Source organism: Nicotiana attenuata, unplaced genomic scaffold (assembly GCF_001879085.1).
Source record: "Nicotiana attenuata strain UT unplaced genomic scaffold, NIATTr2, whole genome shotgun sequence".
NCBI lineage: Eukaryota > Viridiplantae > Streptophyta > Magnoliopsida > Solanales > Solanaceae > Nicotiana > Nicotiana attenuata.
Genome location: NW_017670638.1, coordinates 309,983 through 333,071, shown reverse-complemented (window position 1 = coordinate 333,071; position 23,089 = coordinate 309,983). Strand labels below are relative to the sequence as shown.

Here is a 23,089-nt window from a genome sequence, read left to right as displayed (position 1 = left end):
TCATGCCCCTTGGCGATTTTTTTTCAAAAGTTAGCGGAGAATATGTTCTGAGCTGAGGGTCTATTGGAGATAGCTAGCCTCTATACCTACTCTATGTAGGGGTAAGGCTGCGTACACGCAATCTTCCCTAAACCCCACATATGAGAATATATTGAATATGTTGTTATTGTTATTGTAGTGGAGAATATAAGACCTAAAACTTCACAATATTTCCATACTTTTTTTTCTCTATCCTAATAAACAGGTAGAGAACGAAGTTACATAAGATATTTGCTTGAAAAGCTAGAAAGTTATTGAAATTTGAAAATATCGCTGCAGCTCTACCTCCTGCTGAAAATATCTATAACATGGAAAGAATTATTGACAGATTGGAAAGCATGTAAATATTTAACTTAGTAAAGGAAAGTAAATAATTACTCCCTTATTTTGGAGGGATCAGAAGGGAGAACTCAAGGAATATGCTTTTATTTATTCGTTTTGGGACGCGATTACTTCGAGTTCTTCCTTGGAAGATTCACTTTGGAGGTAAAGAGGACTAAAGGCAATTTCATTTTCACAGCTTGATCGAAAAACTCTAATTAAGGATGAAAAAGTATGTACCGTTTGACCATAACTCAAGGCATATGCAAACCCACCCCACCCCTAATCCTAACATTTATTTTCACCCAATTAAACACCGGGATAAGGGGAGTAGAAAAAGAAAATGGTAAAAAGTGCTTTTCTAGTATAATCCTACCATATTTATTCATTATAATTATTTTTTTGATCTTACTATATTTATTCATTATAATTAGTTTTTTGCATGTATATATATACTTTAAGCCTAAAAAAATAAATTCCATTAAGGGTTAAAGTCATAAAAACCCGTCCTAACAGGGGTGAATCCAGCATGTGACCTACGAGTTCACGCGAATCCAGTAGCTTTTATCCAAACAGTGTAAATGTGTTCCAAAAGTTCACTAAATATCTATAAATATTTGAATGTGAACCCAGTAACATTAAATCCTGGATTCATCTTTGCGTCCTAAATCCGGTATTTGTTTTTTCTAACAGAGTATAATTTGAAGGACAAATTGGCAGTATGCAGTATGCACCACAATCAGCTGCTAAATTAGAGGTGACTCAGACAACACAAGCAAACCTCATCTTTTTATAAAAAATATCAGAATAAAACAAGACTTACCATAAGATATTCTCAAGAATAAGAGGTTGTAAAAATTTCGGCAACCAATACAGGATAAAACGCTTCCTACCAAAAGCTCCTCAATTTCGACAACCAAATTTGAGACTTTTGACTAAAAGGTGAATGGATCCCAACATTCCACCACTCTTTCCGTCAAAAAAATTGCAGAAATATGATACTTATTGGGGATGGTCTTTAAATTTTGGCCATGTTTTTCCCATGAGCCGAACTTCATGGTCAAAAGTTAAAAATGTTGCTCACGAGGTGTTGCTCCCAAACGCACACGCAAGTATACGTGGTCGACAAGTAATATAATAATAAGTTGAGTGTCGAACCCACAGAGACTTGTGTAAACTACTCACTAAATCACTAAAATTGTTATTCAATCTAGCTAAAAGCAAAGTCCAATAATATGATTATACTATACTACGATTCTAAATAATAACTAAATTATCAAGTAACGAATTGATTGTTGTGTATTCAGTAGAGACAAGTATTCCAGGGTTGTGATCGATTCACCATTCGTATTGTGTCCTAATTAACTCTCCCCTTCGTATAATTCACTCATGGTAGCTAATTAATCGATAAATACTCTAATAGCCTTCTCCCGAAGTACTACTCACCTATTCTCAATAGATTAACTCCTATATTCCTATGAAATTAATCTATTAAGAACGCATTAATATTACGATATTTAATTAAGTACGGTGACTAGGTATATTCCTATCCTAACCACAAATCCGCTCCCCCTAAGGGTTAAGATCATGCTCATGTCAATTCTTCTCTAATCTAAACACGGTTTTCCCAAGCATAGCATTGATAGTAAATAGAACCTAACTGCTGGCCAGACAATTAAGCAATTAAACACAAAATTGAAGAAACAACCATATATTGGTGAATTATAATCAAGGTCAAACTAATATCAAACAACAATATTCATGGCTAAATCACAACCCCGGAACAATGGGTGTTTAGCCATTCATGATGTAATCAAACAATTGTATAAGTGTTGAATCAGTTGGAAATACTAGAAAAAAATAAAGAAAACTGAGAATTCTCCGCTTCCTCGCGATCCCGTGTGTATCTTTACTCCAAAGTGGCGTCTCTTTCTCCAAAAATAGGTTTAGTCTTGCTTTTATACGTGTTGGGTAGGTCTAGGGCCGAAATAACCTTGTCCCGGGTGAAATAGGACACATTTCACGTCACCGGCGCCCAGCCCGACGCCAGGCGCCCGCCACGACACCCCATTATTTGTGCACACTGTTTCCGGCGCCACAGGTGGCGCCAGGCGCTGCCTGTGGCGCCCAACTGGCCCTTTTTTCCGGTTTCGTTCGTTTTGGCTCAAATCTTGCGCGTTTTGCCCCGTTCCATTTGGAATTTAGAAAAACGTAAAACATAAAAGTTGTAGTCCTTTGAGTTAGCTTTCCAACCATATATTGTGGAGACCAAATGGAGTTCTGAGCAAAAAGTTATATCCATTTTACTAGACAGTACGTAATATACCTACTCGATTCTTCGTTCGCTCTAACTATCATCCGTTGACCCCCAAACACGATTCCGGCTTAATTCCTTGAGCTTTTACTCAGACTTCAAAGCTCCAAATCACTTAAATTCATTCCATAACATCTATATAGCTCGGAATCACTCCTACAAGGCATAAAACACACAGTTAGTGCAAGACACTAGCGATTAAAGCTCAAACTCAATCAAAGTGCAGTAAATTTGAATGTAATAATCGACTAAAATACGCAATTATAGCCTATCATCCCGAGGCAAGCGAAGAGTAACACTTATTACTGTATGGTAGGATTTTAGTGGTACAAACCGCAATTCAGGCAAATAATGAAACAAGAATTGTCCTTTTCTTTTTTTAATATCACATCATATTGCAATTTTCTTGACTTGGTTAATATCCAGGACTAAAAAGAAATATAAAATTGTTTTTATATCATCAAGTTGAGTACAAACCACCAAAAGGTATGCTGACCTGTTTTGAACTTTTTGCACTTTTTTTCCTTAATTTCTTTTATAAAAACTCTCAAAACTTGCCTCATCCATACACCCAATATTGGATCCCTTTTATAAATAACCATTCACAAACTTCACTTATTCCTACATCTTCTATTTTCAAAAAAATACACACAAAAAAAATGTCTTTAACACTTCATTCTTCAACTTCTTTTATCAATAAAAAAGAAACAAAAAATTCAAGAACACATGATGATATCTCAAACATGACTTGCTTTGCTCAAATCAAGCCATCATTTCATCTCAAAGCAAAGAATTCCAAAGAAGTTCAATTCTTTGCTCCTAATATGGAAGGAAGAAATATAAACAATGAAGAAGAAGGAGAGAAACGTCATGTACTAACAACTAGTACTCATAGCAATAATAGTAGTACCACAAAGGTACCTGTTTTTGTTATGTTACCACTTGACACTATAAATATTGGAGGTAACATGAACAAGCCGAGAGCGATGAATGCTAGTTTAATGGCATTAAAAAGTGCTGGAGTTGAAGGTGTTATGGTGGATTGTTGGTGGGGTTTAGTTGAAAAAGATGGACCTTTGAAATATAATTGGGAAGGATATTATGAACTTGTAAAAATGGTTCAAGAACATGGTTTGAAGCTTCAAGTTGTTATGTCTTTTCATCAATGTGGTGGCAATGTTGGAGACTCGTGCAGGTATTATTATAAGGCTCCTTTAACCATTTTTGTTTTATGCTTGAAATAAAAGACAGTCCGATGCACGAAGCATCTCGCGTTCATGTAAGGTCCGGGGAAGAGCCGCACCCTAAAGGGTGTGATGTAAGAAGCTTACTCTGATGCAAGCATTAGCCACTGATTTCACGGCTCGAATTCACGACTTATGCTACTTGAAACCTATGTTACTCGGACTCTTCAAAAATGTTATTGGGTGCGTGTCGGATCCTCCAAATTTAGTGCATTTTTGGAGGATCCAACACGGGTGCAATAATACTTTTGGAGAGTCTGAGCAACATAGCTTGAAACAATATATCGTTAGTTCCCTAGCTATCTCTCTTTTACCATAATTAAAAACGGATTCAGTCATGAGTTTACAAGTTCGACAGAACCTAATATTTCAAAATTGAACGCTTTATATATGTGTCAGAAATAAATATCGATAGAGGCAGCTCGATATACATTTCATAACCTATTTTCTCTACTCAGTACTCACAATGTCTAAATTCTGAATCGGCAACTACCAACAACTATTTTCGGTAGGCACCAATAAGCTCAATATTATAAGAAAATTTTCATTATATAAATGGACACATCTATTAAATCCTAGTTGTTTTTTAAAGTATCAATCTTCTGCTTTGAAATTGTTGATAGAATTATACTTATAGCCAAAAACATATCCTTGGACCCCACGCGCAGCGGAAGCATAGTGCACCAGACTGCCTTTTTTTTTTTCTTTTATGATTAAGTAGGAGTAGGATTAGTTTCTTTTTCACCATTCAGACTTGAAACAAACCAACATTTATATATCTAAAAATATTTCTAATTGATTTTTGCAGTATCCCTCTACCTCCATGGGTACTTGAAGAAATCAGCAAAAATCCTGATCTTGTCTATACAGATAGATCGGGCAGAAGAAATCCTGAGTACATTTCCTTAGGTTGTGATATGTTACCTGTACTCAGAGGAAGAACACCAATTCAAGTATATACTGATTTTATGAGAAGCTTCAGAGAAAGATTCAAGGATTATTTGGGAGATGTTATAGTGGTAAGTCTTTTAACTCTTCTATGTCACATATCTAATGTCACTATAGTGATAGCGCGTTTAAGTTCTATGCATTGATCGCGTAAAAAAAAAATTACAATAGATCTCTCAAAAGATAATTGCACGTCCTTCTATATAATAAGTATTGATTGGCCGAATAGTATAACGGTAGGGATAAATTTAGCCGGATAGTATAATGAAGGTTAAATATAAACAATATCCGAAAGTAGAGAGATATATTTGACCTTGTTCCCATAATAAATAACCCATTGTAACATGTTAAATTACACTAAAAAGGGTAGCTCGGTGCGCTAAGCTCCCGCTATACACGAGGTCCGGGAAGAACTACACCACAAGGGTCTATTGTATGCAGCTTAAAGGGCAGCTCGGTGAACTAAGCTCCCGCTATGCGCGGGGTCCGGGGAAGGGCCGGACCATAAGAGTCTATTGTATGCAGCCTTACCTTGTATTTCTGTAAGAGGCTGTTTTCACGGCTCGAACCCGTGACCTACTAGTCACATGACAACTTTACTTGTTATGCTGAGGCTCCCTTTCAACTCGTTGAATTACCCTGTAATGCAAAAATTCTTTATACTATCAATTGATATAACTTAAATTCAGAAACCAATGTGTTATCAAGATAGGGAAAGAAATTGGTAAAGAAAACAAGTGAAAGATCAAGATCAATGAATTACTTTATGTCAATCTCATATGATCCACTAAACTTGTTGGTTTAAACAAATCCAAATGGTGGACCATTAAAATTTTAGAGCCATCTTTAAAAAGTCACATATAATGGACCACAATATTCCAAGCTAAAACAAAAGAGAAAATTTTGAAATTGAAATTCTCTTTTTCTTCTACAGGAAATACAAGTGGGAATGGGTCCTTGTGGGGAACTGAGATATCCATCTTATCCAGAAAGCAATGGTACTTGGAGATTTCCTGGAATTGGAGAATTTCAGTGCTATGACAAGGTAACCTTTTTTCACATATGCTGTTTAAAATATTAATGTTGTTACATGTAAAATCCAAGATCACATTAGTAGCTAAAGATGGTAGCGGAGCCAGTGGTGAAGCTAGGAATTTCCCCAAGGGTGTTCAAATTTGATAGAGGTGAAAAAAAATTCCCGACAAAGGGTGTTCAATATGTGTTATATACCTCTAAAACGTAATATTTTACCTATATACACAGTGTAATTTTTCGATGACCTTATGACCATGTGGCTTCATCCATGGGCGGAGCCAGAAATTCTAACGAGAGGATTCAAGAATAATGCAAGAATGTCACACCTACATAAAGTAGTTTTTGAGCCACCTCTGCCACTACACAAAAAACTTCTCCTATGTCAGAGCGATTCAACAATTTATGTATATATACAGAAAAGTCATTTTCATCCTATTTGTATAGTATAATTTTTTGGCGAAGGCGATTCAGTTGAACCACTTTGGACCAGGCATGTAGAAACTTACACATAATGAAACAAAACACTAACCTTTTTCCTTTGATGAAACAGTACATGAGAGCTTCACTAGCAGCAGCTGCAGAAGCAAAGGGAAAGAATGGCTGGGGCCGGGGCGGGCCCCACGATTCGGGACAATACAATCAGTTTCCAGAGGACACTGGATTTTTCAAAAGGGATGGAACATGGAACAATGAATACGGACAGCTTTTCCTAGAATGGTATTCAGGAAAGTTATTGGAACACGGCGACAGAATCCTAGGATCAGCAGAAGGTATATTCAGAGGAACTGGAGCTAAATTATCAGGAAAAGTAGCTGGAATTCATTGGCATTATAACACAAGATCACATGCAGCAGAATTAACAGCAGGTTACTATAATACAAGGCATAGAGATGGTTATTTACCTATAACACGTATGTTCGCGAAACATGGTGTCGTGTTTAACTTTACGTGTATGGAAATGAGGGATGGCGAGCAGCCACAAAGTGCAAACTGCTCGCCAGAAGGTTTGGTTCGACAAGTGAAAAAGGCGACTCAAATTGCTGGAGTTGAACTAGCGGGAGAAAACGCGCTAGAGAGGTATGATGGAGGAGGATATGCACAGGTTTTGGAAACAAGTAGATCAGAGTCTGGAAATGGATTGAGTGCATTTACTTACTTGAGATTGAACAAACGGTTATTCGAGCCAGAGAATTGGCGAAATCTTGTTGAATTTGTTAAGAACATGTCTGAAGGAGGTAAAACAAGACTTCCAGAATGTGACACAAGCAGGACAGACCTATATGTTGGATTTGTCAAAGAGAGTCATGCCAAGAAAACTGCAGAAGCTGTAGTTGTGTAAAGATACTCATTCGCGCCGGGGCTTTGGTTCAGTGGTAAGAGCAGAACGCTTGATGAGTGGATTAGGCACATGTCATGAGTTTAAACTTTGCCAAGGACAAAAGCCTGGTATTTAAATGGAGGGTCGGACCGATTATGCACCAAATTCCCAACCGTATACCAGATGGCCGTCGTAGATTTCTCGGTAATTAAAAAAAAAAAAGATATTCATCAATATACATGTAAGATGGCCACAACTTTGTAGTATAGCATATAAAAGGGGCACAAAGCTAAAAATTATCAGTCATTAAGTTCATTGCTCCTTGTCATTAGGATGATGATGGATACATACATACCTCAAATGAGTATATTCTTTTGTCTGTATAAAAATAAGAAGTTTTGCCTTTCCATATTATTCTATTGAAGTTAAAACCTCCCATTATTGTTTTATTACAGACTACTCTTCTGGTTAAATTTCATCTTCATTTCCTTGAGATATTATGATCAAGCAACTACACTTGAGATAAATCCATGAGAAATTTTCTCCACATTATTATTTGTGAAAGTGCTTTCACAGAAACAAAGATAAATAAATAGAAATTAGAATTTAGGTTTTCTCCATCCAAAGACTTGAAAAAAAAAATGACTATTTTAACTCTCAAAATTCTTCCTTTTTGTCTCTATTGTAGAAAAGGAACAAATGATAATGTTACTATACATTTTTTCCTTTTGTCTAAGTTTTGAATGACAGAGTTACCGGGTTTTTATGCTGGTGGAAGGTAACAGATATCCAACGCAAACAGTCGAGGTGCACCTAAGCTGATACAAATATTATTGTTAAGAAAAAAAATAAGAATGCCATTGAACCTTACAAGACAAATCTAAATCATCTACAATGAAATATTTATTCAGATGTCAAAACTGAAATATCGGGTAATCAAGAGATAATGCTGTATGGTGGGCCAGGCCCGGGCCTAAATGGGCTAAACGGGCCTAGGCTTAACGGTCCCGGGCTTCACGGTCCCGGGCTTCGTGGGCTCAACGGGTAGGACCAGCCCGTGACGGGCCTAAGCCCATATGGTCCTGGGTTAAATGGGCCGGGCTCATGGGTTTAGCGGGCCTAACGGGCTTTTTTTATTTTCGGGCTTTTTTTTTTAATTTTTTTTATTTAAGGCAATTTCTTGTAAACCATATGTGTATGTATATATATAAATTGCTCTTATGCATTGCTATATAAATATATGTAGCATATATAATATAGAAATCTAATTATTAAAGTGTTTGACGAAAATGTAAAATAACAAATCAATAGTAAAACTAAATTGGCATGCATAATAAATTAATAACAAAGTACAACATGAAGCATAAATACGTCTAATAATTTTAAAATAACACAAATTGTTGAATAATCTTAAAGACGAATTTGCGGATAAATACCCTCAACACAATACTTTATATGCCTCCTTAAAATGCCTGTGGTACACCCTGAACGAAAATTTAAGACTCTTCCACAGTTCTTGCACTTTAATATTTGGCCTTCTTCATTTTCTTCAAGCGCTTCATAGTATTGCGAAACAAATAAGCGCACTCTTTCCGAACGAGGTATGATTTAACTTGAAAATTGAGATTGAGACTTGAAGTCTTGAAAATTGGAGATTGAGAGATTGAGAGAAATTTAGATTGAGAAATGAGTATTGAGTATTGAAATGAAGAAGAGGGAGGGGGGTACTTATAGTGTTAGAGAAGGTTAGTTTTGTAAATTGGAAAAAAATGGCTATTTGTGCAATTAATATGACCGTTGGTGGTCATTGGGGGTGGGGCCCTCATTTTGAAAAATCTTGTTTTGTAGTATATATAGTACTACTTCTTCAAGTATATATAATATATATAGTATACTAGTATAGTATACTATATATTGTATGTTATGTATATATATTCCCTTATATATTTTCTTGTAGTATATATTGTATGTTATGTATATATATTCCCTTATATAATTTGTTGTAGTATATATTGTATGTTATGTATATATATTCCCTTATATATTTTCTTGTAGTATATATTGTATGTTATGTATATATATTCCATTATATAATTTGTTGTAGTATATATTGTATGTTATGTATATATATTATACCTTATAAATAATTGCAAGTTAAAGACAAAAAAATATTGCGAAGAGATATTCAAGGCCAAGGGTATGTTTTATAATTTTTATTACCAAAAATGGCATATCTTTCTTAGTCTTCTTCCCCCCAATGGAATGAGCACAACAAGGTACTAATACCACCATTAAAAGGAAAAAAAACTAAAGAAGATATGCCAAAGTACAAGTTACACCATAATCTACATTGTATCTCTAACAAATCTCATAAATCCTTCAAGGTTCGGAGGAGGTTCCGTTGGTGGTGGCGGAAAAGAAGCTTGTTCATCACCGCTTCCGGGCGAAGCAGCATCCTCCGCAAGTTCCGCTATCATTTCTTCATAAGCTTCGTCTATCTCCGGTTGTGATTCTGCAAGTCCAAAGTTTCTTCTTTCCGAGCGGATCCAATCTCTGAATAGTACTGATTTTTCCAAGCTCTCCCTCATAGACGCTCTATGATCACCTATTTGAAGTCTTGCTTGACTGAAAGCGCTCTCTGATGCAACTGTTGAAGCTTGAATAGATAAAATATCCCGAGCCATCCTTGCAAGAACCGGAAAATGTTTTTCCCTTGTCTTCCACCATTCCAAAAGATCAAAGGTGCCGTCTGGATTCTCCTTTTCAAGTCCCTGCGACAAATAAACTTGAAGCTCATTTAGATGTGAAGTCTCATCAAAATTATCACCTTGAGAACCCCTAAACTCCGTCCAAGATTTAAGTGCTTGTAGGCCCGCAGCTCTTTTAGATGATTGTGAACTAGACGAAGTAGGGGTTGGAATATTTGGCCTAGCATGATCTAACGCAAGTTGGTAAGCATTATAAATTGTTTGCGCATTTATTTTAATTGAGGCTTTTGCCTCTGCAAGTGTAGAAAATTCCTCAACTGAAAGATCTAAAGCCTTATAAATATTTGTGTACCAAAAGTGAGGACCTCCTAATTTCATTGTAGGATTTAACAATGCAGCAACACCATAAATAGGGGGGATAGGGAAAAAATATTTTTTAAACTTTTCTTTCATTGCATTTATAGCAAGTTGATAAATTTCCCCACCCTCCGAAAATTCAACAAACAAATCACATAGTGCTGCAATATAAACTAAACAATTTGAAATAGTAGGATAATATTGTCCAGAAAATGCATTTGTAGCAATTTGAAAATGTTCTAAAAAATCTATAAGAATTTTGACATTCGTCCAATCTTGATTTGTAAGGATTTCATCATCATCCTCACCACCAACACGAGCATTAAACGTTGCATTAATTGGGTTTCTATATTCATATGCAACTACTAAACTTTCGTACATATAATTCCATCTAGTTGGACAAGGTTTAGGAACCTTTCTTTCTCTAAGGCCAAATTCATCACATTTTTTAAAATACTCTCTAAGTCTACTTCTACGGTTTGAATAAAAAAGCCAATTAAGAGCCATTCTAACCTTTTCAATTTCTAAATTTAAAATTCTCATACCATCACCGACGATTAAATGGTAAATGTGACAAATACATCTCACATGGAAACAATTACTAAATGCAGGATTTAGTGTTGTTGTAAGTATGCCTATAGCACTAGTGTTACTAGAAGCATTATCCATAGAAATTGCCATTATTTTATCTCTAATGCAAAAATATCTACAAATATCTGCAACAGTGTTAGCAATAAACTTACCTGTGTGACGTGAATTAATTATTCTATACGCAATAATGCGTTTTTGCATTATCCACTCCTCGTCTATCCAATGACTTGTAACAGTTAGATAATCACAGTCATTATTACTTCTACCAATATCAGTAGTAATAGAAATCCGATTAGTTATATGAGTAAATAATACCGCAAATATGTTCATATTCATGTTTATATTTATAAATATCGCTCTTAACTGTTGCGCGAGGCCAACCTTTATAAGTAGGATTAAAAACTTTTCTAATATAATGCACAAAATTAGGGTTAGAAGGAAAAGTATATGGTAAGCACATAACGGTAACCATCTTTGCTAATTCTTCACGATCTTTATTAGGATCGTAATATAAAATACCACCGGTCACAGTGTTAATTCCTGGTTGAACTAGATTTGAACCTGTACTAGGGTTAACCGCAGTATCTACACTTGTCCCCTCTTGCTGCGCTTTCATTTGTAAATATTTAACTTTATCTCTAGGGTGTGTTTGTATGTGCCTAGCCAAACTACCCGTACCGCTACGGTCTCCAGTATATTTATGCGCCAGCAATTTCCCACAAGTTTTACACTTAGCCTTATTTTGTTCTCTTACTTGAGTAAAAAAATTCCAAACTATTGATGTTTCTAGGCGTTTAGAAGGTTGTCTATTAAAAGTAGGGGTTTCTACAGGTGGGTCGGGCGGGGCATCAGTTGGGTTATTAACAGGACTAGTAGGTGAATCATCTAAATCCGGTTGGGTTTCATCTACATCCTCATTTTCCTCATCATTTTCTAAGATAGTTTGATTAGGATAAAGAGCATTCATAACTTCTTCATTTAACTGTTCACCTGGTGCAACATTATGGCAAAATTCACTATCGGAAAATTGAAAACAAGGGTTATCACTATCAAGAATAATAGGAGCAGCAGGACGGGTAACAGGTCTGGGTCGGGGAGCCGGGGGAAGGGTAGTAGGTTGGAGACTACTTTCACCAATTTTAGCTTTTCCCTTACCACCAAATATTTTTTTCAAAGAAAATGCCATATTAATTACAATTATGCAAACTAAACACACAAAAATATATTCTTAAAACTTAAGAGTTGGAACGAGTTTACCGAATTGCCGAACAACTTCTTGAAAATTGAAAATCGTTGAAGACTTGCAGACTTGAATACTTCAATTCACCAACTTCACAATTTTTCACGAAATTGCAATAATAAAATAAGCAATTATAGAAGAGAAATTAGATATAGATTGAGAGAGATTGAGAGAGATTGAGATAGATTGATGAATTGGTGAGTAAAAATGAAAGAACGAGGGGGTATTTATAGTTGAGAATTGGGAAAAAGTGTAATTATATAAAGTTTGGGGTTAAAATAAAATTTGGGGGCCAAATGGCTATTTTTTAAAGTTCCAAACGGTTGAAAATTAAAGGCCAACGGCTAGATTTTAAAATCTTACCGTTGGTCTTTTTAAAAAAAAAAATTTTTTTTTTTAAAAAAAAGAGCCGTTGGAGCCCGTTAGGACCGTTAGGCCCGGTTGAACCGGCCCAGGACCGCCTGCCGGTCCCGGGCTTAGCGGTCCCGGTCTCGTGGGCTTGACGCAAGGAACCGGCCCGCCCCGGGCTTTCTACACCACCAGGGACCCGGCCCACCAGGACCGGCCCGCCGGAACCGTTTAGCCCGTTAAGACCGCGGGCCCGATCCGGTCCCGGTCCCAGCCCGGCCCACAATACACCATTATCAAGAGATAACACCATATGTTCTTTAGTGATATCTCTAATCATAATTGAATACCTTCCTTCTCAATTTAGAACATGACTATACAGGCTTCTATCTTGATAGAAAATGAAGGTAAATTCTCAAAACAGAAGAAAGAAAAACATGAAATTTAGGTTGTTATCATGATCTCAAAGAACCTTCAACCAAAGTCAAAATAGTACCCTCCAGTGAGGCAGGTTTCCATTAAGGGATTCAAAAAAAAAGTTAAAAAATTAAAAGAGATTGTAGTCAGTGTAAAATTGAACTAATGATCTCATCTGGGCTGTGTCAAAGGGATTCATAACATAATATATAAAGGTAAAAAATAGATGTTACCGTATATATACAGTGTAATATTTCGACGAAAGGGGTTCGGGTAAACCCCTTCCGCACCCTAAATCTGCCCCTGGTTGTCTTAGCTCCAATAAGAAATAAGGAGTCATTTCTCTTCCAAGATAGCATATTAGCTTTTGACTAAAAAAGGCAAAGTACCTTCTTAACTTGTTGCGACTGAAGCTCAATCTGCAATGAATTGGAAGCTTTCAGATGTTTATGCTATCAAAGTATAGATTTTGTCACTAATACTGTATAAATACTTACACAATCAAATTATTAACCTAGAAAAATGTTTTTTGGGTGTGGTTTGATGCTCAATGAAAGTACAATGAACTCTAGAAATTTGGATTCAAATATCATTAGAGAAGGAAAAAGTTGCATATGTGATTTTTTCGTACGCAGGGGCGGATCTAGGATTTCTAGTACATGGATGCACTACTAAAAAAAGACAAAAAAATCTATCAACTAAGAATTGATCCCTATACCTCTTAGTAAATAACTCAATCTTCAACCAAGTGCACCATTCAACCTTCTAAGTGCCAATAGTTAATATTATATACAGTAAATATCTAATTTTACGGAAATACCATGAATTCATTTGCCCCGTAATTACACCTATAAATCCACCCATGTTCATATGTGTAAACTTGGTGATTACAACTATCCAATATTTGCGCTAGTGTGAAATGACAAATGTCACGTTGATTGACACAATGGGACTTTTTGGAGTGATCTTAGCCGAATGTTATCAAAATATGTGTATTTAAAAAATGACCCCAGACCCGCACAAGCTCTTCAGGGGTTCTTTACCGAATTAAATTTTCATCAAAGTCAATCGAATTGTCATATTTTTGCTCTTCAGGATTTCTCTACTAATCCGGTAGAGTTGATACTATCATTATTTTACATATCTCTTAACTTGTTCATTAAAGTCTATCGGAATGTCATACTCGTGCTCTTCAGCGATTTCTCTACTGATTCGGAAGAGCTGATGCTATATTTTGTCTATCTGTTAAGTTGTTCATCAAAATATATCAGATTGGTATATTTTTCTGGATTGTTTTAACAAAGTGTTCTTTGAATTTGTAACTTCAATTTCGATCAGCCCACCCCAAACCTCCTCCAAATCATCTCAAAGTCGAAACAAAGCTTCTAAATACCAACACAAACAATCCCCACTCACCAATTTAGTCGAATAACATCAAATCAAAAAGACTCACTTTGTCCAACAATGGAGTTTTGAGATTTTTATAGTAAATCACCCAAAATATTTAAGGTCCAACAATGGAGTTTTGAGATTTTTATAGTAAATCACCCAAAATATGTGTTTGAATTAAAAGTTTAAGCACAAATTATCAACATTCAAATGATTTTAACAATAAATCGATCATTAACTTTTATTTTCAACTATCAAACAAGAATTTCAAACTTTAAAATTAAGGAACTAGGTGTTCAAGTGGGAAAAAAAAGGGACATTTTGCTAAGACCACAAAAAATAGAGACATTCCGCGGAGATCATCCCCACGGGATACTCCGTGCTAGTTCTTGCAAATGTAAGTGGATTAATTCAGGTATTTTAAGCTCACCCGGAAATCATTATTATCAACAAATAATTTAAGCAATATATTATCCTTATTCTATTTATATCTACAGGTAACCCTCTTTAAAGGTAGTGTATGTAAGCCTCTTTAAAATATAAAATTTGTAATCTTAAAAATTAGATAAATTATTTGCTACGATAAATTTTTAAAAAAAAAACTGATGGTATGAAAATTTCTTATACTAATTGTATATATACTTAAAACTTAGTAAGGGGAAGTTTAGATGTCTTGTACGTAATCATTGAATTCGATTTCTTTTACTATAGGTCTGGGCTTGTGAACATATCTTTAGGGGTTTTTGTGCTGTACAGTGTACATACATTTCCCTGGTAATAAAAATTTTGTTTACCCAAAAAAAAAAAAATTAGTAAGAAATTTAGACAAAGATGGCAATAATATGCTAGAGCCGTGATTAATCTTTGGGATCTATACATAAATAACCGATCATACTTTCTGTTTACTTTTTTTGGCCATATATATATATATATATATATATATATATATATATATATTATAGCTCAATCGGCTATTTTTAGTTGGGAATATTACAAAAATATCCCAAATAAGTTTCAACTTACAACTCTAGCAATTAAACATAGACTTACCAAAACTAGCCAAGCACATATAAAAATTGAATACCCAAATAAATAAGGTTCTTTCTTTCTGAGAATCACACGCAAAGATCTCCTTCCATATTTTTAAGCGTGATTACAACATTAGATGCAAGACGGAAAGAAAATTTCATGGATGAGATAACAAACAAGGTGATGAAATACAAAAAAATATCTATCCAAGATTCCAAAAATCTAAGCAAAAAAGGTTATTTTCAATTGGTATAGTTGGAAATCATTGAAAACATATAGATAAGCAAATTTTGAGAAAAATTAGAGGTGATTTGGACTGATTTGGCATCAAAATTCGTAGTTAAAATCGAGTTTAAAAAATTCTTCTGCGACGTATGTATCAAACATGTATCACCCATGTATCACACACGGAGGTATACATGGATATACATGTGATACGCATTTGATACAAATATGATACATATGTGATACACATCATTTTTTTTCTTCATATTACATCTTTTACTTTGAATTTTCAATTCAAACCACCTCAAAACTCCACCAAATCATCCCAAAACTGAGATTCAAGCTCCTTAAGATGTACCCAATCTATTCTAACTCAAAAAAAAGTAAAGATTTGATATTTTTTTGCTACAAATAGCTAATTGGCTAATATTAGTAACATTTGGATAATATAAGTAATATTTAATAAATTGACCAATTTTTATAATAAGCTACTTCTAAAGGGACATAATTAATAATTTCCCTTTTTAGTTTAAGCAATTGGGTAGGCGGCTATTTAAGTTTATTCTTCCTATTCATTAAATAAAATGTTAAAAATGAAAAACCCAGGCGGCTCGGCCTGGTGTCAAATTTGGGTCGGGCTGAATATCTGTATCAATGGGCCGAACCCAATCCCGGTCCATAATTATCTAAAGGAAAATGATCACTTTTAGGGGGGACTATAAAAACCTAAAACGAGGGAGCATCTAGGGTTTCGTTTGCTAACGCCCTTCATTGACAGCTGCTCCCGCGCAGGACATCCGAAAATGGTATGCTTCGTTTTTCTCTGAATTATGCATGATTTTAATTTAAATCAATTGTATTTACACATTTCCAGCTCAATTGTTTTGCCTTTTCTTCATAATTTGTTTAACCGGAGATTGATTTCTATTTTTCTATATTAATATTAGCATATTCAGAAGTTTTTGTATAGTTCTGCTTGCGTTAAATCTAGTCATTTCCTTTTGATGGTGATTACTTTTCAAGTGTTAAAGGATCTATCTTTCTAGTTACTTGGAATTGGAGCTGTTTTTATCTCATATTTGTGATATAAAGAGTTCGAAAAAATTAGTCCAAAAGCGTAGGCGGATAATGAGTTTAAGCAGATCTCCCAATGGTCCGTTCCAATATTGACTACTACACCACACCCTTGGGTGCAACACATTGCTCTTTTCCTAGAACAAATTGCTTTAAAAGGGTGTCTTTACTAAACTAAAACATTAATTTTTGCATGCATCGTGTTCTCTAGGCTCACTTGGAAAACTTTTTTGTGAAAAAGAAAGGTACCGTGTTTGATGGATTTGGAGTGAGAGGTAGAATATTCCTAATCTAGCAATAATGTTACTTCCTTTGTCCCAATATATGTGATAGTGTTTGACTCGGCACGAAGTTTAAAAAAGAAAGAGAGACTTTTGAAACATAAAACAAGCCATTGATATTTGTGTGTGTGACTGACTATAAATCATGTCACTAAGGGTAGAATTGAAAGTTTATATGTAGTTATATCTTTTCCAGAAAGAGAATGGTGTCGTTCTTTTTGGGATAAACTAAAAGGGAATTCTGTCCCATAAAATGGGATAAAGGGAGTATGAGGTACTGATCCACTAAGAGGATGGTATTCCATTGGACTAGGTTGTGGGCATTGAACTTTTGTTTATTTCACAATTGAAGGAATACCTAGTCGTAGATGACTTTAGATGGTGGCATGGTGCAGATGCGCTATTCATTTGATGTTTTACGAGTTATAAAATAATATACTAATTTTTTTCTGCAGACTAAGAGGACCAAGAAGGCTGGAATAGTTGGGAAATATGGTGAGTTAATGGTTTCTTCTTAACAATTTTTTCCATTTTGCTTGGTCCATGTTAGCCTCTTGTAAACAGAAATGCACAGATAGAGCTATGTTTTACTATGCACGAATATGGTTGATCAGCTTGCTTCAGTATATATTTTCAAAATGACTTTTATCTTGGCGAGAATGGCGAGTTAACCTGGATTTCAGTAATCCACAGGTTGGCCGCACTCTTTAAAAAATGATGTGCAAATAATTTCCTCGTACTATTGATTTTGCTAGAAGTTGTAGCACACACTTTGTGTGCATATTCTCTGTTTATTGAAGTTGGAACTACTTTTGTGAATTCTTTAATCTTGAGTTTGGTCCACATAACTGTACTTATTGGTAGGGCTCAGCTTCGTTTTTTTATCTATTTTGATGGAGTACCATTTTCCCCTTGTTCTGTTCCACTGGTTATTTGTTATATGTATGACATAATTCTTATGTTGACTTTGATTTTTGCATTTCTATGGCTTTTTCATATTTTGGCATTGCTTAGAATGTGTTCTGTTTTGTGTCTGGCAAAGTTATGTTCCTAAATGTCTTGCTATGTTTTTAGGTACCCGTTATGGTGCCAGTTTGCGAAAGCAGATTAAGAAAATGGAGGTTAGCCAGCATAGCAAGTATTTTTGCGAGTTTTGTGGAAAGGTATGGGTTTCTTGCTGCTCTAATTTAAAGAGTTTGTATGTTAAAAGCTTGGGCTCTGAATATATACTTGTTACTATGAACAGTACGCAGTGAAGAGAAAAGCAGTGGGGATTTGGGGCTGCAAAGATTGCGGCAAAGTCAAAGCAGGCGGTGCTTATACATTGAAGTAATTTCCTTCTCTGTATTTGTTTTCAATTTTTCCTGTTTTGTGCGAATAACTGATTCATCTTTTTTGTCAATAGCACTGCAAGTGCTGTGACAGTTAGGAGCACAATCCGAAGACTGAGGGAGCAAACTGAGAGTTAGAGCAATCATCAGCCTTTCCTTCTATCTGCTTATGATTTGTCTATGAAATTTTGAAATCAGATCCATTTTTCAATTTTAAGACCATTTTAATGTTTGTGAACACTTTCAACTTAGTCATTAGCTACTCTTTGGGAAACTGGTCTATCCTGATAGTGTTATTGCTGCAATATGGTCCTTGCTTTTCCAATACTCGGCCTAAATAGTGTACTGTATCTGATTACAATGCTTTGATTTAGCATATGCTTCGTGAAATTTGATGCAAAAAAAGGCAGCTTGGTGCACTAAGGCATCCAGCGTTCACGTAAAGTCCCGAGAAGGGCCGCGCTTTAAGGGAGTGATGTAGACAGCTTACCCTAATGTAAGCATTAATGGTTGAGTTCACGACCAGAACCTATGATCTATATGTTACATAGAGACATCTGTACTGATCTTGCGTTGTAGTTTTAAATAATAAGTAAACATCCATTGTTTAAATATATGTGTGGTTAATTGATTGGCAAGTACTTCATTTATATGTAACTAGTGAATTATCCGCGCTTCGCGCAGCTATAGTATATCCCTGTTAATTTTTGTTGTTTTTTTTAAATATTCAAATATTTATCTCAACCAAAAATATAATTGAATATTTGGTCTTAAAACTTCTCTTTTGAGACCTTTAATTTGTCAATCTATTATTGACGTTTTCATTTTGTTTTGGTGAGAGAATTACAAAAACATTTTTTCCTTTTGTTTCTATTTTTTCAATTTTGGGAACTCTTATCTTATAAATATTTGGTTACATTTTTATTTCTCACACAATAAAGTCTTTATTTTTCCCCTAATATAAGTGTAATAAGTGTGTACATATATTTATATATACGATATCTTTGATATTAGTATGTACTAGTTTGATTTTATTTCCTTGAAAAGTTAATAATTCGTACCTATATAACTGTATCCTATATAAAACAATATAAAACTCAAAAAATGAAATAAAAACTTTAAACAGATCAAAGGCCACTAGGACTTCATCTCTATACATTGTTCCACCATGTAGGATGCATCGGATTACTGGATCTTTTTGAAGTGATTATTCTCTTCTCCTTTCCTTTTTTGTTTCATTTTTTTTATTCGAAAATATATCTATATGCCGTCAATTTAATTACAAACGTACTGTAAATGCACCAAAAAGTACGGTAACTGCATTTCTATGATATTCTCAGAAAAAAATATCAAACGTGATTTGGGATTCATATGCAATTTTTAGCATTTGTTGTCATGGAATATTAAATCAAAAGGCTTACTATCAAATTTTATACATACCTCGTCTTTGACATGTTTCCACATCGTTGGAATGATTAAAATTCCCAAGAAGTCTAAATAAATATAATGGATTTTATACAATTGCTGACCGCTGTTTTACGACTTCATTATGTCAAATTTTACACATACCTCACGTTTGATAATGTCGGATATAGAATAGAATATCCACATATATATACACACACATGAACAAAACTAACAAAGAGAATACGGGTGAAAACAAATTTCTCATTTGCTCTAAAATAAGAGAATCATGAGTAGCGCAATGAAAATTTTAACATTTGTGACAAATTTCATACTTGTGGAAGAATTACGAAAGGTGAAGCACATAAATACATAATCATGCTGAATCATTTGATAAAATAACGAATCTTTAGCAAAAAGAGCAAAGTAAAGGCAAAGCTTTTTACATTTAAATTCGAGCATTAACTGCAACCCTACAACAACCTAAAAGAATAACATAATATTCGAATCCCATACTGCCACAAATAACATCATATGCTTTTTTCTTCCCCGCTCTTCCACTCCACTCCCTAATCAATAAAAATTATGCACAAATATTAGATATGAAATAATAATTGGGGCAAAATATAGAAGCTGGAAAAGAGGGTAAAAAAATATTCTATATAGAGAGTTTGAATAAAAGTAGAGGAAGGATTGATGAAGAATAATAGGCCAAAGTTATGTGGATCATGAGAAGATTTACTTTAGTATTTATAGTAGCCAATTCAATTAGTAACTTACATTGAGTATAATAGAAATAGATTGTAACGTATAATTGTAATAAAATTAGTATTAGTGTATTAATTAGTAATTAATGTACATAAAATTATAATAACCAATTTGAAACGGCACTCTTTATACCTTACATCATGTATTGTTGAGTTCCAATTAAAACATATTTTTTGAATGCAATAATTGGTTATTGTATCAAAATGAGAGGAAAAAAGCCAAAAATTTGAGATAATAGATAATTGGTCATAGAGATGTGCCATGTCAGCACTATTTTTCCGTCCTTTATATATATATATATATATATATATATATATATATATATATAGATGCATAATCTATTATGGTATTATATCCTGAACAAAATGATGGAACCAAATTTCAGAAATGAAGGAGACCCCATTTGTTCCCATTATTCAACATGCAGAACTTACACTAAATTGATAAAATAATCACAATACTAATAACTTTCTTATCCAATGTATCATTCATCATCATAAGTACAAATTCTACACATCATTATGGAGATTTCTTGATTCATTCAAAATTCAAACAAAACCATAAAAAAAAAGTTCATGGTATTTTCTTTCTCTTTTCTCTTTCAAGCGTGAGCATTATTAACAGCATCACATCTCTTCCTCACCTCTCCTTGATTACCAATCTTGACTTGATATACACTTAGTTTCTCCATTGCAACAGCAAAATCAGTAGCAAAAGCATTGCTATCTTTAGCATATAATTCAACAAATGGCCTTGTCCTGGGATCATTATAAAGTAATTGGTCTGAACCTAGGACTCCAATTCCCTTCATTAAATTCTTGAACAACACATTGTCGAAATTTCCAGGAGATATCACATCTAGGAAAGCAGCCATGTCTTTGTTATTTGTATAATTTGCACACATTGTTCTTAATCTCTCAACTAATATTGGATTCATTGTTGGGTCAGGGGTGGGGAAAATTCGGTTTGCAAACTCCTTACAATGAACAAATCCAATAGTGTGTCCACCACCAATTAACACAACCATATCTTTAACATCAATGCCCATAAGTTGGAATTTCTTGATCATTAGGTCCACGGTCGCGTTCGCACGTGTCAGGTGTGCTTCCACGTTTGAAACGTTAGAAACTAGACTGTCCTTTCGACCAAGTGGAACTTTATAGTGGGGTCCACCAGTCTGGACGATGAGATTCCGCGTGGCAGTCGCTAAAACATCGGCACAGGATACGACGCCAGGGCATGCTAGCTCGAGGGCGGTCTTGATGCGCGTGATGAGGTCGAACGCATCGCCTGCTAGGGATTGATTGATGTCGTATTCGAGCTCGGGTTTGTTGAAGGAGGTGGGCTTGATAAGGATGGAGGCATCACATCCATCAACAGCACAGTCGTGGAAAAAGACTCGAAGGGTAGCGGCCGCGGTGGTGGGGAATTGCATTTGCTTTTGTTGGGTGATGTCCCTCACTATAGCATCAAATTGTGGACATGTTTTGGCATAATAGTCTAATGTGAGCTGTGCATGTGAAAAAGCTAAAGATGAAAACAACAAGAGAAGTAATGGCCAAGCCATTTTTTAATGGCTGGTTGAAGAGAAAAAAAAAGAGAGAGAGAGAGAGAGAAGAGAACAGATCAAAAAAGACCTGTTTCCTCTCACAAAAGATGATTATGGAGTCAAATCCTAAAAGGGGTTACAAAAAGGTAAACAATTTTGATAATGAAACAAGAAAACAATGTAGAGAAGAAGAAAGATGAGAATTAATTTTGTGGTTAAGAGTTGTCTTAGGAAAAGAGTGGTTATATTTTTATTCATCAGAATTTTGCATTGGATTCTAATTTTTGTGTGATTGAAGAATTTCAATTGAGCATGACATAAGGTTGATCGACCACTTGTTTGAAAAGAATATTACATCTCTTCTCATTTTCTTTTTGATTGCCTTAAATCATTTCTAGAATTAATCAAGTATACCAAATTGTTATTTGATATTCAAACGTCACGGTTCGACGTGGAAGCAACCATTAATGCTTGTATTAGGGTAAGCTGTCTACATCCAGCAAGGGCGGCTCAATGAATTTAGTGGCGTAAAGCCGAATCTTCTATATATATATATTAAAGGAATAAAGTTTGCATTGTGATTAAGCCAAGTGGCTAGCTATTGAGAAGCCACTTGGCAAACTTAGAACAAAGAAATGATTAATTAATGAAAGTAAAATAGAAACAAATTAATTCAAATCTTGATTTACATTCTCACACATGCCTCTTTTTTTTCCTTTAATAATTAATGGAATTAAAATTGTTTCCATTTTAATTCCACCTCGCGGCTCTGTCATGCTTTCTTTAGTCTTTTCTGCCTCCAAAGTCTTCCTTGGCAGACAAAGAAAGACGTTATTTAGGAGTTTCCATTATAGCTGAACACAAGGAAAATATTAAATTTCGTGTGGAAAAAAATTGTTTTATCAGGTAATGGATACGTTATAAGTATTCCGTTGGTTATGTGTTATGTATTAGCCATGATTAAAACTTTATTCAACTAATTTATATAGTCTAAATAGAACTTTTTCTACCTAAATATCATATGACAAAAATTATAAAATAAAATATGTAAAAGGTTGTAAGACAAAGATTTACCCAATAGCTATAAATTGAAAGATAGAAAATTTGAATTAAAATTAATAATTCGAATTTGGATAAACGATTGAAATTCTAATTAGTA

General features: G+C 34.6%; 3 protein-coding genes across 3 annotated transcripts; 2 read left to right on the top strand and 1 right to left on the bottom strand.

Annotated features, from left to right (window-relative positions):
• The first annotated feature begins 3,114 nt into the window (after nucleotides 1–3,114).
• LOC109241792 (beta-amylase 3, chloroplastic-like) lies at nucleotides 3,115–7,673 on the top strand. Its single transcript, XM_019408575.1, has 4 exons — nucleotides 3,115–3,869; nucleotides 4,727–4,937; nucleotides 5,801–5,911; nucleotides 6,452–7,673. The coding sequence occupies exons 1-4, from the start codon at nucleotides 3,163–3,165 to the stop codon at nucleotides 7,238–7,240; spliced, it is 1,818 nt and encodes a 605-aa protein (XP_019264120.1). The 5' UTR covers nucleotides 3,115–3,162; the 3' UTR covers nucleotides 7,241–7,673.
• An 8,551-nt stretch (nucleotides 7,674–16,224) lies between these two features.
• On the top strand, nucleotides 16,225–18,587 carry LOC109241791 (60S ribosomal protein L37a). Its single transcript, XM_019408574.1, has 5 exons — nucleotides 16,225–16,329; nucleotides 17,334–17,373; nucleotides 17,953–18,041; nucleotides 18,125–18,207; nucleotides 18,284–18,587. Exons 1-5 carry the CDS (start codon nucleotides 16,327–16,329, stop codon nucleotides 18,345–18,347), a joined length of 279 nt encoding a protein of 92 aa, XP_019264119.1. The 5' UTR covers nucleotides 16,225–16,326; the 3' UTR covers nucleotides 18,348–18,587.
• A 2,182-nt stretch (nucleotides 18,588–20,769) lies between these two features.
• Nucleotides 20,770–22,267, bottom strand: LOC109241790 (peroxidase 41-like). Its single transcript, XM_019408573.1, has one exon. It carries the CDS (start codon nucleotides 21,946–21,948, stop codon nucleotides 20,983–20,985), a length of 966 nt encoding a protein of 321 aa, XP_019264118.1. The 5' UTR covers nucleotides 21,949–22,267; the 3' UTR covers nucleotides 20,770–20,982.
• Between the last annotated feature and the right edge of the window lie 822 nt (nucleotides 22,268–23,089).

Bases quoted from the DNA above. Each gene is read 5' to 3' on its own strand.
- LOC109241792 (XM_019408575.1), top strand. From the start codon at position 3,163: ATGCTGACCTGTTTTGAACTTTTTGCACTTTTTTTCCTTAATTTCTTT. The intron at 3,870-4,726 runs GTATTATTATAA...TGATTTTTGCAG, and splicing joins AATGTTGGAGACTCGTGCAG to TATCCCTCTACCTCCATGGG. The intron at 4,938-5,800 runs GTAAGTCTTTTA...TTTCTTCTACAG, and splicing joins ATTTGGGAGATGTTATAGTG to GAAATACAAGTGGGAATGGG.
- LOC109241791 (XM_019408574.1), top strand. The intron at 17,374-17,952 runs GTGAGTTAATGG...CTATGTTTTTAG, and splicing joins TGGAATAGTTGGGAAATATG to GTACCCGTTATGGTGCCAGT. The intron at 18,042-18,124 runs GTATGGGTTTCT...TACTATGAACAG, and splicing joins TTTGCGAGTTTTGTGGAAAG to TACGCAGTGAAGAGAAAAGC.
- LOC109241790 (XM_019408573.1), bottom strand. From the start codon at position 21,948: ATGGCTTGGCCATTACTTCTCTTGTTGTTTTCATCTTTAGCTTTTTCA.